General features: G+C 43.7%; 1 protein-coding gene across 1 annotated transcript in view; it reads right to left on the bottom strand.

Moving 5' to 3' along the window:
* Nucleotides 1–13462, bottom strand: part of LOC124006739 (nuclear pore complex protein Nup214-like) — a 60153-nt gene extending 46691 nt beyond the window's left edge. Inside the window, 20 exon segments of the mRNA XM_046316858.1 lie at nt 1023–1214; nt 1341–1447; nt 1670–1828; nt 2055–2204; nt 4073–4156; nt 4237–4319; nt 6363–6502; nt 6611–6796; nt 6799–7087; nt 7243–7401; nt 8445–8571; nt 9119–9185; nt 9370–9476; nt 9633–9736; nt 9875–9938; nt 10060–10130; nt 10250–10448; nt 10792–10946; nt 11100–11295; nt 13284–13462. Coding sequence (XP_046172814.1) covers nt 1023–1214; nt 1341–1447; nt 1670–1828; nt 2055–2204; nt 4073–4156; nt 4237–4319; nt 6363–6502; nt 6611–6796; nt 6799–7087; nt 7243–7401; nt 8445–8571; nt 9119–9185; nt 9370–9476; nt 9633–9736; nt 9875–9938; nt 10060–10130; nt 10250–10448; nt 10792–10946; nt 11100–11295; nt 13284–13325 — 2681 coding nt within the window. The 5' untranslated portion in view covers nt 13326–13462.
* Between the last annotated feature and the right edge of the window lie 1970 nt (nt 13463–15432).

The following is a 15432-nucleotide window of genomic DNA, read 5'->3' as shown; positions in this document are numbered from 1 at the left end:
ACTTTCGCAAGGCACTGTACTTCTGTGTATTGATTTTAAGAAAGTCTTTGATGTTTATGGTTAGGTACAGTCGTGCAACGATTGTGCTTTTTTAGCAAATGCGCTTTTGTTAAATCATCCCCCGTTTGGCAAAGTTGGCTGTCTTTGTTCGGAAGAAATAGTCTTCACACAGTTCGCAACGAGCCAGGCGGTCCAAACTGCTGCATATACCCTGACTCCGTTGCAAGAGAAGTGACAAAGAAATTCATGTTAGCAAGCAATATTAACTAAATATGCAGGTTTAAAAATATATACTTGTGTATTGATTTTAAGAAAGGCATTAATGTTTAGGTACACGTTGGAGCAACGACAGTCCTTTTTTGCAAATGCCACCGCATCGATTATATGCAACGCAGGACACACTAGATAAACTAGTAATTTCATCAACCATGTGTAGTTAACTAGTGATTATGATTGATGGTTTTTTATAAGATAAGTTTAATGCTAGCTAGCAACTTACCTTGGCTTCTTACTGCATTCGGGTAAAAGGCAGGCTCCTCGCGGAGTGCAATGAAAGGCAGGTGGTTAGAGCGTTGGACTAGTTAACCGTAAGGTTGCAAGATTGAATCCTCGAGCTGACAAGGTAAAAATTTGTTGTGCTGACCCTGAACAAGGCAGTTAACCCACCGTTACTAGGCCGTCATTGAAAATAAGAATGTGTTCTTAGCTGACTTGCCTAGTTAAATAAAGGTGTAAAATATATATATATTTTTTTAAATCAGTGTCCAAAAATACCGATTTCCGATTGTTATGAAAACTTCCGATTCCGATTAATCGGTCAACCTCTAGTATGTTTGGCAGCATGAGGACTGAGTTCATGAGGACTGATAGCCTACTTCATTTTTAATCCACTGTGCATCATTATTTGCAACACACACATGCCCCAATGAACATTTGACATAAAAAAACTAAACAGACCAAAAACATCCTCGTGCTCCTACATATCTGGCCATTGTATTTCAGGCATACACCCTTGTACATACCCCTGTTCTGTGGGGGTGGCTGCAGCGGGCTGGGTGGGGCCAGGAGTACTCCAGGCTGCAGTCTTGTTGTAGAGCCGCAGGGCATGGAGGTCTTTGACCAGTGTGTCCAGTCTCTGCTTCTGCTGGTTGATGATGTCCAGGTTGTTGGCCAGGGCCGTGAACAGAGCCTCCCTTTCTGGGACAATCATGTGTCTGGGAGAGACAGGAGTCACAGAGGGAATTGGTTAGAAAGGAAACATTTAACATACAATGAATGATAATGAGGAAATTAATTACAGGTCAAAAATTAAAGTGCTCTATTTTATTTTTCTCACTCACTTCTGTTTCTTCTTCTTCTTCTCCAGATGTTTCTCCCACTCCAGGTCCAACACGTCATTCACATCCTCCACAGCAAACTTCACATACTGGTACAGCCTGCGGATCTCCTGGTTAAGGGGAAAAAACCACGAGGAAATTAACACCCAACAAAACAGTCTGCTGTACGAAAAACTGTTTAACATGGGTCATCTTGTTCAATAGTGTTTTGCCTTTGCCATTTCTAAAACATCCACTCTGAAGAATCATGGAAGTTCCCTTTACACACCCAACCATCCATCTCATCCTCCCATAATGTATAGAGCAATCATCCTCCTCCCCCCCAGGCTTACCTTGAGTTGGTCTTCACTGCGTGGGTCCAGTGGTTTCTTGTACAGCAGCTGCAGGTAGCCTCTGTCTCTGTTGAGCTCACTCATGGCCTTGGCATCCTCTGCACCGGCAAAGCCCTCCAGCATGGTGGTTTTCAGAGTGCTGATGTCCCCATGGAGAGACTGGGGAGAACAAGAACACACACATGGTCAGAGCCTATGAGGGATAGAAAGGGTTTTATGTCTTTAGGAGGTTGTAGTGTGTGTGGTACCAGTTTGTTGTGTGTTATTTTGAATTGGACACAACTGGATACATTAACAATGGCAACTTCACCAAGCTTAATGTCCTGATTCAGACTGGCTTTACCTCTCATTTTAACAATACAATCTAATCACATTCAGTTCGTACCTCAGTGGTTTCTTTTATCTCCAGGGTGAAGACGTGGAGGTCTTTAGACTCTTTCCTCAGCTCCTTCATCTCCTCTATGGTGCCCACTCTAAAGTCTGCCTTGTGGCTGCGCGCCTTCAGGTCAGCCAGCTCCTTCTGGAAATGGCCAATCTGAGAGGAACACAATCAGCATGAAGCTACCATGAGGACAATATACTTACTGTAAAATGATTGGAGCATGGTGCTGGAAATAGCAAAGTGGTGGGTTCGATTCCTTTGTGGGTTAACTACAGTGATTATGTGAGGTTATGACAACAAACAGCATTAAGTAATACAATTAGAAAGTAATTAAATAGCAGTAGTTTAAATCTGGAATCCTTACTTAGTGAAACAGCTACGCCCATTTGGAATATTATAACAACAAAGAAGTTACTTTAAACAACGGCCATCACTGCACACGCAACAGAACACCAGAATATACAGTACCAGTCAAGTTTGAACAAACCTACCGATTCAAGGGTTTTTATACATTTTTACTATTTTCTACATTGTAGAATAATAGTGAAGACATAAAACTATATAAGGCCATTCTACTGCCAGTGTTTGTCTATGGAGATTTTATACACCTGTCAGCAACGGGTGTGGCTGAAATAGCCAAATCCACTAATTTGAGATTAGTAGCCACCCTTTGCCTTGGTGACAGCTTTGCACACTCTTGGCATTCTCTCAACCAGCTTCATGAGGTAGTCACCTGGAATGCATTTCAATTAACAGGTGTGCCTTGCTAAAAGTTCATGTTCTTAATGCGTTTGAGCCAATCTGTTGTGTTATGACAAGGTAGGGGTAGTAGACAGAAGATAGCCCTGTTTGGTAAAAGACCAAGTCCATATTATTGCAAGAACAGATCAAATAAGCAAAGAGAAATGACAGTCCATTATTAAATGAAGGTCAGTCAATGTGGAAAACTTCAAGAACTTTCAAAGTTTCTTCAAGAGCAGTTGCAAAAACCATCAGGCGCTATGATGAAACTGTCTCTCATGAGGACCGCCACAGGAAAGGAAGACCCAGAGTTACCTCTGCTGCAGAATATAAGTTCATTAGAGTTACCAGCCTCAGATTGCAGCCCAAACAAATGCTTCAGAGTTCAAGTAAGAGACATCTCAACATCAACTATTCAGAGGAGACTGCGTGAATCAGGCCTTCATGGTCAAATTGCTGCAAAGAAACCACTACTAAAGGACACCAATAAGAAGAAGAGAATTGCTTGGGCCAAACAACACGAGCAATGGACATTAGACAAGTGCAAATCTGCCCTATGGTCTGATGAGATCAAATTGGAGATTTTTGGTTCTAACCACCGTGTCTTTATGAGACGCAGAGTAGGTAAACGGATGATCTCTGCATGTATGGTTCCCACCGCATTGAGGTGATGGTGCTTTGCTTTTGACACTGTCAGTGATTTTTTATAATTCAAGGCACACTTAACCAGCAAGGCTACCAAAGCAGTCTGCAGCAATACACCATCCCATCTGGTTTGTGCTTAGTGGGACATTTACCCGACCTCAACCCAACTGAGATGGTTTGGGATGAGAGACCGAGAAGTGAAGGAAAAGCAGCCGACAAGTGCTCAGCATATGTGGGAGCTCCTTCAAGACTGTTGGAAATACATTCCTCATGAAGCTGGTTGAGAGAATGCTAAGAGTGTGCAAAGCTGTCATCAACGCAAAGGGTGGCTACTTTGAAGAAACTAAAATATATTTTGATTTGTTTTTATGGGTTTTATTTCATAGTTTTGATGTCTTCACTATTATTCTACAATGTAGAAAATACTAAAAGTGAAGAAAAACTCTTGTATGAGTAGGTGTCCAAACTTTTGACTGGTACTGTATATATATTTTTAAATCACAATGCCGGACACTCCTCGCCTCTGTTTCATCAACCAAACAAAACAATAACAAAGACGCTGGGACAAACAGTTGTGCTGTTTCACGTGTGCAGATTACAGTTTTAAGAGAAAGACCATTAGATTAACCTGTTACCTCCTCCAGTATTCCAGCCATGACTGGGTCCGAGTCCTTCCTCTGCTGCAGCTGTCTCTCCAGGGCCTTCACACTCAGTGCTGCCTACAGGAGGGAACACAGACAGATTTTGTCTCTACTATTATGACCAGTAATAATACCCAAGAAGGCTGATGATTTAATACCTGTGGAGTGGGTGCACTTGCCTGGGTGGCTGGGGCAGGTTTTTGTGTAACCATGGGGGGTGTACTGGTTTGGACTGGGCGAACTGGGGATGAGACAGAAAAGATAAAGAATCACAAACCAAACTACAACATGACTGAATACAAACAGTGTAGCTATTCCCTCCGCGAGGCAATCAAACAAGCTAAGCGTCAGTATAGAGACAAAGTAGAGTCACTATTCAACGGCTCAGACACGAGAGGTATGTGGTAGGGTCTACAGTCAATCACGGACTACAAAAGAACCAGCGGGCCCGCTACCAAAACCAGCGGGCTCTCCTTCACTGCAGCCAACGCGAGTAAAACCCTCGCAAGGCTGCAGGCCCAGATGGCATCCCAAGCCACGTCCTCAGAGCATGAGCAGACCAGCTGGCTGGTGTGTTTACAGACATACTCAATCAATCCTTATCCCAGTCTGCTGTTCCCACATGCTTCAAGAGGGCCACCATTGTTCCTGTTCCCAGGAAAGCTAAGGTAACTGAGCTAAGTGACTACCGCCCCCTAGTACTCACTTCCATCACCATGAAGTGCTTTGAGAGACGAGTCAAGGACCATATCATCCCCACCCGACCTGACACCCTAGACCCACTCCAATTTGCTTACCACCCCAATAGGTCCACAGACAATGCAATCGCAATCACGCTGCCCTAACCCATCTGGACAAGAGGAATATCTATGTAAGAACGCTGTTCCTCGACTATAGCTCAGCATTTAACACCATAATACCCTACAAACTCGTCATTAAGCTCGAGACCCTGGGGCTCGACCCCGCCCTGTGCAATTGGGTCCTGGACTTCCTGACGGGCCGCCCCCAGGTGGTGAGGGTAAGTAACAACATCTCCACCCGCTGATCCTCAACACTGGGGCCCCACAAGGGTGCGTTCTCAGCCCTCTCCTGTACTCCCTGTTCACCCACGACTGCGTGGCCATGCACGCCTCCAACTCAATCATCAACTTTGCAGACGACACTATAGTGGTAGGCTTGATTACCAAAAACAACGAGACGGCCTACAGGGAGAAGGTGAGGGCCCTCTGAGTGTGGTGTCAGGAAAATAACCTCACACTCAATGTAAACAAAACAAAGGAGATGATCGTGGACTTCAGGAAACAGCAGTACAACAGCACTACTATCCACATCGACGGGACAGTAGTGGAGAGGGTGGAAAGTTATGTTCCTCGGGGTACACATCACGGACAAACTGAAATGGTCCACCCACACAGACAGCGTGGTGAAGAAGGCGCAACAGCACCTCTTCAACCTCAGGAGGCTGAAGAAATTCGGCTTGTCCCCAAAAACACTCAAACTTCTACAGATGCACAATCGAGAGCATCCTGTCGGGCTGTATCGCCACCTGGTACCGCAACTTCTCCGCCCATAACCGTAAGGCTCTCCAGAGGGTAGTGTGGTCTGCACAACGCATCACCGGGGGCAAACTACCTGCCCTCCAGGACAACAACCACCCGAGCCACTGCCTGTTCCCCCCGCGATCATCTAGAAGGTGAGGTCAGTACAGGTGCATCAAAGCGGGGACCGAGAGACTGAAAAACAGCTTCTACCTCAAGGCCATCAGACTGTTAAACAGCCATCACTAACATTGAGTGGCTGCTGCCAACATACTGACTCAACTCTAGCCATTCTAATAATGGAAAAATTGATGTAATAAATGTATCACTAGCCACTTTAAACAATGCCACTTTATATAATGTTTACATAGTCTACATTACTCATCTCATATGTATATACTGTATTCTATACCATCTAGTGCATCTTGCCTATGCCGTTCAGCCATCACTCATTCATATATTTTTATGTACATATTCTTATTCATTCCTTTACACTTGTGTGTATAAAGGTAGTTGTTGTGAAATTGTTAGGTTAGATTACTTGTTAGATATTACTGCATGGTCGGAACTAGAAGCACAAGCATTTCGCTACACTCGCATTAACATCTGCTTGTGTATGTGACAAATAACATTTGATTTGATTTGACAAATACACTAATGTTGGTATACAAATAAATAAATATTTTATCAAAGCCATTCATATAAATATGTATGAATAATGCTGTAAAGCTCATCATTCTCCTTACCTGGCATGGCTGTGGGCCTGGTGACAATGGGCAGCGGGGCGGGCTGGCTGGTGGGCTCAAAGAATGCAGGTTTGGGGGTGAAGGAGAAGGGTAGGGTGGCTGTAACTGCAGCTGGAGCAGGGGTCTCCACTGCCAGGAACCTGAGGAACAGAAACGTAAATATATCTAGCCAAGTCAGCCAGCTCGCATCTAAGAGATATGTGAACACAGTCAAATTTATTCAGCAAGTTATATCACTCTCCTCTCACCTGTCACTGAGGTTAATCTTCACAGCGGGAGTGGCTGGCTCGGGGGGTACCTCTGAAAACCGTGATAGGGGAGGCGGTGGCCAGGTGCTGGGGGGTGGGCGTCGGAGTGGGGGAGGGTTCTGGAGTAAATTCCACCACTGGAAGCTTGGGGGCACTGAAGGAGAAGGAGGAGGCTGCGGCGGGGGTATCAGTCAGAGGCTTGGAGGCGAAGGAGAAGCCAGCGGAGGTACCCGAGGCTGGGGCCGTGCTGAAGGCCGTGTAGCCCCCGAGGGACAAGGCGGGAGGAGCAGTGGAGGAGAAAGGGGGCATGGAGAATGAGAAGCCGGATGAGGAGACGGGAGCTGGGGCAGGGGCTGTGGTGGTGAACAGGGAGGCAGGGGGAGTCTGCGTGGGGGACGGGGGGGGGCGGAGAGGAGGGAACGACCCCAGGGTTGATGCGAGAGGGGTTGGGTAAGGGGGCGGGGGGGGCTGCAGAACCTGCAAAGCAGAGGAGAGCACTGCTTTTAGTGGGCCATATCAAAACACTATTATAAGTACTCCACAGTATGTTAGTAGTATAGGTATAGCAAGTATCTCCAGTGAGACATAAAATAAATACAACTATTTGTAAACATGAAAAAGTTCCTCCAGACCCGCAGGGGGCAGTCTCTCTCCGTCCAGAGCCAGGTTGGTGGGGGCAGCGACCAGCTGCTTGGCCCCAGGGTTAAGGTTGAGCAGTGAAAAGGGGCACAACACTCCGTCTGTAGACAGAAGCAGCAGAGTGGGCACCGGGGGAAGAGTCTTCTCATCGGCTGTAACGACAGTTGAGGTGATAGACATGTTAGAGGGCCAACGAGAAGCGCAGTACAACTATGGGTAGTCACAGAGAAACACACAGGCATAAACACACAGACTTCAATACAACAGCAAACCCACAGCCATTGAAAGGCACACAAACACCCACATGGTCAAACACACTAAAGCTCTCGAGGCAGATGCACACCCACACAAAGCTGAGATAAGTACAAGGACAGAGCATAGGAAGGGCTATATTTCTGTGTGAGTTAAGAGACCTTAAGGTCTTAATAAGAAACAAAGCCCCAAGTACCATCACTAAGGCCAGTGTGATGAGACAAATAATGAGTGTGTCTGAGACTGCTCTCTATAGAGAAAACAAAAGTTTGGAAAGCTCAAGGTAAACCTCATCAACATTCTCAGATATGCTTGTCTGGCTATGCTGTTTGTTGTAATTTAATTTGTCTGAGTCATTCTAATGAGCGTGGGCCTCACCATCTCTCCCTCGCTCTTTCTCTCCAATACAGCTGAGGTCTCACTTAGGTTTGATCAGAGTACAATCATTTCAAAATGCTGCACAAACGGCTGATTTGGTTTGCTGGTGGAGTCCTTTTGAGTGGGTAGCCCAGACAGCAACATCAGTGGTGCTATGTGACTGTCTGACTGCCTTAAACAGTAGATTCTGAGACAGTAGCTTATGAGCGTTGCCTACCAACTGCTACTGAGGAGATGAACGTTGCACAGTGCATTACAAAAAGTTTAACTATGCATCTAATTGAAGTGCAACATTCACTGATCCTGCCATGGTTGACCAACATATCAGCTGATTCCAAATGGTTCACCATCTTATTTTGCTTGAAGCTTCCAGTGTATTCTACATTCTCAGATCTGGGCGAACTGGACTGGTAACAATATGGCAGGTTGGCAGGAAGTGTCTGTCAAATAGCTTACTTTAAACATTTACAAATCCTAATGCAGGTCAAGGATCAAGTGACCAGTTTGGAATGGGGTCATAGAAGAATGTGGAAAGTTGGAAGAGGAGAGAGCAGCAACCACTCACTGATGTGGATCTCCTGCTGGCTGGTGTAGACGATGGCCAGGCCCAAAGGCAGTGTGTCGTCGTTATTCTGTGAAACGGGCAGCTCTCCCCTACTGGCATCCTCCAGCAGCCACAGCTCCCAGTTGGACTGAACAACACCACAACAGCACATGGCAGAGGTTACATGACATAGACACCCAGTTGCTTACTTGATCAACATCACTTGGCCTTTGGGAAGGGAAAGGCGATACCTAGTCAGTTGCACAACGGAATATATTAAACCGAAACGTGTCTTGCGCATTTAACCCAACCCCTCTTAATCAGATAGGTGCGGGGGCTATTTTAACCGACGTCCAAGTCATTGCGCCCGGGGAGTAGTTGTTGTTTGGGGTTAACGGCCTTACTCAAGGGCAGAACATCAGATTTTTCCACCTTGCCAGCTTGGGGATTCGAACCAGCAACTTTTCGGTTATGTCCCAACGCTCTTAGCCGCTAGGCTACATGCCACCCAGGCTTTGCTACTCTATAATAATTTATCAGAAGATACTGAGGTGATGTTTGCTTGTGGGAGGTACCTAATGGATCTGACTATGTGGTGTACAAAGACATCTGAAGTTGAGAAATCCACATTGACCTGCTACAGTTTCTAAGACCCAAGGTGAGAATCAAACCAATAGCGGGTCCCCAAATATTACCTTATCTTCTTGCTTGGCGATGACACTGACTTCAATGGAGGCTGCCGAGGCGGCAAGAACAACATCCCTGAAAAAAGGAGAAACAACGAGTATATGTGATTAACCAACCTCACGGTTGTTCCTCAAAACAGAACAGAGCTTATACCAACTAAGTACGCATACAAAAGCCACTTTCTACAAACAAGAGCTTTTTAGCTTTGGCAGTGTTCTGTACACAGGCAGGGCAGAATACAGAGTGGGCAGCGTCTCACCAGTCCTCTATGTGACTGAGGAAGTAGTGCAGCTGTCTCTCTGTGCAGGTGCCGTAGACGGGGTCGTTGAAGTTCAGGTACCTCTCCTCCCTCTTCTCGGTCTTTGTCTGTCAGATCAACATGTTAATTGTCAAAATGTCACAATCTATCAGGAAGGAAAACATTTGTCACTGCGTGAAATGAACCTTGTAATATTATAACAATTAAACACTGCAAAATGTTTTAATCATTCAGCTGTACGACAGAGCAGCGGTACTACTCACAGGGAGGGAGATCACCACCAGTTCAGGGGGTGTTTCTGGACAGCCATCGGCTGCTGCATACACCACGGCAAACACAAACGTACTCAGCCACTGCACATCAAGTACTGACAGAGAAAAGGCAACACAAAGAAAACATATCTGTGAGATTCAGGTTATTTGGCCAGAGAATAAAGGCACTGAAAATGTCTAAAAAGGCTAAGAGGTTTATTGCTTCAGGCCAGCAGGATCTGTGTCCAGTTTACCTTTGACAGGGTTGTCGGAGCTGTAGAAGCTTGGGCAAGGGATCACTTTCTTCTCCTGAAGCCCCTGTTCAGGAGAGCAGAGTCAGAGTCACACCAGGGCGTATACTACATCATACACACGGCACAGGAATAATGAGCGTGTCTACAAATACTGTACTATGCTGGAGTTGATGGGTCAGACTTACTGGAGTGTACTGACTGACTGTCGCATTCATTTTTCCTGCTGCCACTTGCTTTCCTTTGGGACTCCAGCATACTGTATGAAGAGAGAGGATGACAGAAATAGTGAGCAAAACTGTATAAATGTTCATCACATAAAAATGTAAATAATTTCAGCATGTAATCTTTAAAGTGATGACACACTGTCACACTCACCACAGGTGATTCCTTCGGTGGCGGGGAGCTGGGCCTGCACTGTGACGCTGTCTGTGACCTCAAGCACCATCATGCTGCCGTCAGACAGACAGGTGGCCAGCATGGACGCCTGCACCGGGTTCCATTTGAGGTCCTGCACAATTATGCCCAGACCGACTCCAGGTCGCAGAGTCACAAACGGCAACTTCTGTTGTCGGGCCTGGAGAAAGGGGACAGCCATAGAAGTGAGGGGATTAAGTTTGTGGGGAAAATACAGAATTGAAGAAGTGGTGGTGACTAGTCTTATTGTGCTTGTGGATGATATCAAAGCTTGGACTCTGAACTCTTTTTCACCATGACGAAACCGTATCACTTCACTCTGAAAAAAAGTGGTTTTCTAACACTGTCCCCCAAAGATGGACATATTGCCTCTTAAAAAAAGCAGGCTATAACAGATTCTAATGAAAAATGAAGAGAACACACATATTGCAGTAGGTACTAGAACATAAAGCGATCCATCTGCTCCATTAGCAGGTGGGGGTTGTTATGAGTCAGTTAATCACCTTGTTGATGAAGGTACGGACGTCGTAGAAGTCCAATGACAGGCCAGACTCCTCTGACATGCCGCTGACTGACAGGGTGAGCTCATCACTGCTGAGGCCCAGGTTGTGCACTGGCAACTCCACAGCAACATCAGCCAAGGCTGCTATCCCCTCAACTAAGGGAGAGAGAAAGGGGATAACAGAGAGAAGGGAGTAAGATGTAGAGAAAAGGGTAGAAATCAAGTCAAATTGGCAAAGGCAAGCCATTAACAGTCTTAGCTTAGCAAAAACTGTACAAGATTGAATGACACATTTAAGGACATTCTTACTTATTTCATTGGAGTTCCCATCAACTTTGTCTGCAGCTAGGATGTCCCGCGTGCGGTACACCTTGATCTTTTTGTCTAGTCCGACAAATGTCAGTCCGAATTTATTTGAGATGGCAAGTAGACTTGATCTATCCTTTGGCAGGTCATCAGGTGAATCAAATACTCGGGTTTTCTTCATTTGCCGGAACTGAAAATCCTGCATAAAACAATAATAAAATACTTAATGACCGTGATAGCACTGAAAGTCTTGTACTGCAGGCTACTGGTTTAAGACCTGTAAAGAACATTGACTATGTTAATAAACATATATTGTTGATAGGATGAGTTAGATTTGTAAATAAGTAAAAAAGGTAGTTAGTGGTGCTTTATTATAGTACTACTACCACCAATGTTGGGATAGCTAGTAGCTGAATGAATGCCTTCTGGGGAAAAATGCTCCTATTAATAGCAAAAACAAGATTCAGAGCACAATATTCATAAATCGCTAGAGTAGCAGTTTTAAGAGGTACATTTAAAGGAAAGGTCATCAGTAGTAGGTAACGTTTTATTTGACACCCACCATTATAACATTATGACAGTTATAACCATGTCATACCAGCAGACATAACACTGCCCTGACCCATATATTTACACCTGTTGTGACAAACTACCATTCAAAAGTTTGGGGTCACTTAGAAATGTCCTTGTTTTTTAAAGAAAGCACATTTTTGCCCATTAAAATGACATCAAATTGATAAGAAATACAGTGTAGACATTGTTAATGTGGTAAATGGCTATTGTAGCAGGAAACGGCTGATTTGTTGTGGAATATCTACATAGGCGTACTGAGGCCCATTATCAGCAACCATCTCTCCTGTGTTCCAATGGCACGTTCTGTTAGTTAATCCAAGACTCATTTTAAAAGGCTAATTGATCGTTAGAAAACCCTTTTGCAATTGTGTTTGCACAGCTGAAAACTGTTGTGCTGATTAAAGCAGCATTAAAACTGGCCTTCTTTAGACTAGTTGAGTACCTGGAGAATCAGCATTTGTGGGTTCGATTACAGGCTCAAAATGGCCAGAAACAAAGACTTTCTTCTGAAACTCGTCAGTCTATTCTTGTTCTGAGAATTGAAGGCTATTCCATGCGAGAAATTGCCAAGAAACTGAAGATCTCGTGAAAAGCTGTATACTACTCCCTTCACAGAACAGCGCAAACTGGCCCTAACCAGAATAGAATGAGGAGTGGGAGGAGAAGTACATTAGAGTGTCTAGTTTGAGAAACAGACGCATCACAAGTCCTCAACTGGCAGCTTCATTAAATAGTACTTGCAAAAACCAGTCTCAACGTCCACAGTGAAGAGGTTGACTCCGGGATGCTGGCCTTCTAGGCAGAGTTCCTCTGTACAGTGTCTGTTCTTTTGCCCATCTTAAATCTTTTATTTTTATTTGCCAGTCTGTGATATGGCTTTTTCTTTACCACTCTGCCTAGAAGGCCAAGATGATTTATCCATAAAGATGAAGTGGGTGAAGAACAAACCCATCTTTACATTGTTTAAGATAGAACTGAAACGATATTTTGAAATGGTCAGTAAATGTCAAAACAAAAAAAGTACATCAAATAAAACTGACAAATTGAAGATGTATTTAGACATGTAATACCCCTGTCTATGTAGCTAGGTTTATGCACCCTTGTCTGTATATTTCTGTTTTTTGTATGTGTGCTATTGTTCATTAAAAAAAATGTATATAACAAATAAACGTACAGTAGTTAGTAGCTAACTAACGTTACTTACTAAGTTACAGCTTAAGGTCAATGTTAGACATCCTATTGTACACAGCTAGCTAGGTAACGTTAGCTATCAAATGTTAATCCATAAAGTTACATTGCTTTTATGGAGACATATTGATGTTCGTGATGTTGTTAGCTACCTAGCGGAGTCTGGTTTAGCTAGTCATCTTTCACTAAAGTACATGCAAGCTTCTAACGTTAGCCAGTAACATTGTGGGGATTTTGCAGTAAGGAATAGCCCATACAGTACTTCAGTTGGAAGGTTATCCCCAGGCCGACACTAAAACGAGTTAACCCGTCTATGTTGCCTTTAGCTAACGTTATCCAGCTAGCTAACAAACCACTTGCTGCGCAAGTAAGCTATTGCCGCAACCTGAACCTAGCAAGCTACACTACGTACAATAATATGCCTACCTTCATTTCCCTTTCGGGAGGAGAGTCCGGGTCGTCACTCATGTTGAAATAACAGCAGGTATAATTGTTTTGGATACAGCCGAACTCTAAGAAATATACACGGGTTAACTTTTCGTTTCCACATGAAACGAAATCATACCGCGCTCGAATTTAGCGAAATACAATACGGAAGTGACACAAGCATTAGTTACAACGGTATTATGCCGCGTTCATGTATTAGTCGGAACTAGAAAACTCGGATATTTCCGATATGCTAATTGGTTGTAGTTTTACACGTCCCACTTTCAAAAACAGAAGCAAGTCAGCAATGTTGGAGTTTCCTAGTTCCAACTTGTCTTTGAACGCGGCATAATATAAGAACGCATTTTGTTTTTGTGATGAACAAGCTTTTATTTGTATTTTACATTGCTTAAACATACCTATTATTACATTGTTAACATTGTGTACATTGTGACTGAAATCATTTCAAATACTTTATCTGGGCTTGATTGAGTTTGACTGGCGTGAACTCCGGACTGACATTGTGTTTGTATACATTTCAGTAGGCTTACATTAAATAAGATGAGGACTGTAAGTGATTTATGGATGTGTAAGTACCTAGTGGCCCCCTTCACCCCAAAATCATTCCAAAATTCATTGTGTTTTCAATGGTGTCTATGGCAACCTTATGTCTTTTTTCTCCCACAAACAGAGCAAGAGGTCAGGCTTACAATTTACATTTAAGTCATTTAGCAGACGCTCTCATCCAAAGTGACTTACAGTAGTGAGTGCATACATTTTTCACAATATTTCATACTGGTCCTCGGTGGGAATCGAGAGACTATTCTCTGCCTCGTCAGCTTCATGATGTTTTCGAGGCTCCCCAGAGGATCCACATTAGTCACGTCTCTCACCCTTGCCAGCCTTCCTTCTGAGAAGCAGTCAGTCACCCGTTATAAGAAGGGGTATTCTACCAGCAGCACAAATTATGACATCACTCGTATGGTAATGAGGAATTCCTTTAAAAATATAAGCCTGAATTTCAAAACATTGCATGTGGACAACTCATTCATGTGGACAACTCATTCAAAAGATATTGAGGTTTAACCAATGGCCACTTTTATGGTGCCAACAAGAAAAGTCAATAAGTAATTTATGAAAACAATAAAACAATATATGGTTAACTTTTGGGGGGAATACAATATTGGGATGCAGAGACAACTTTTCTATCTGCCTCAGCTAAAGTGGGTTGGGAAATACTCTGTAGGGTCTCTACACGAACAAAATATGTTTCGTTTTGGAGGGGGACTGTATCCCACCGCCTGCTGATGGTTTTCACTCCACCCCCTCCATAGCCCCCTATGTAATACATTGTACATAGAATACATATTGGATTGTAGAGAGAAAACCTTTCTACCCGTATCATCTGAAGTCGGGTGGAAAATACTCAGTAACGTCTCTCCTAACCAAATATGTGTAACTTTGGAGGGGGACTGTGTTATAGACATATGCATTTAGTCTTGAATGTTATATTAATTCCAAAATAATAAATGCATGTACTGTTATTTTGATGAATATCAGTTGGGAAGACAAAACACCATAACACTTTTTCTTTTGCTTACCCTGCTCGCTTCCAGTGTGAAATCAAATGCCATTTCATACTAGACTTTCATGCACTCTTGCCTTGCCCCAATGGAGGTACCAAATACCTATTATTAGCAGTTGATTAGTCGAGAAGTCAACTGCTTCAAAAACACAATGTAAACAATGATGGTAATGGAAATGGATGCAACTTTACACATATAAACCAGCCCAAGGCCAGTCTTGACATGAACCAAAAATGCATCATGTCAATCACTTGGCTTGACAAAATAAAATATTTTTGAGGCAGTATGCTAGTAAAATCATGTTGATATATGTTTATATCACCCCAATTATGTACAGCCTTCTAACAATTTTCTTAAACCCACCTCTCCATCTCTCCAAATTGTAATTTCTTAGAAAAAGTTATTATTACTTAGACTTTGTATTGTCTTATTTAAAGAGCTTGGTTGTGTATGTGTGCCATTCAGAGGGTGAATGGGCAAGACAAAATATTTAAGTGCCTTTGAATAGGGTATGGTAGTAGGTGCCAGGCACACCAGCTTGTATCAAAAACTGCAACACTGCT

The sequence above is a fragment of the Oncorhynchus gorbuscha genome, linkage group LG20 (assembly GCF_021184085.1).
Source record: "Oncorhynchus gorbuscha isolate QuinsamMale2020 ecotype Even-year linkage group LG20, OgorEven_v1.0, whole genome shotgun sequence".
Lineage (NCBI taxonomy): Eukaryota > Metazoa > Chordata > Actinopteri > Salmoniformes > Salmonidae > Oncorhynchus > Oncorhynchus gorbuscha.
The sequence above is the reverse complement of the archived record's forward strand: the minus strand, read 5'-3'. Positions and strand labels throughout refer to the sequence as shown.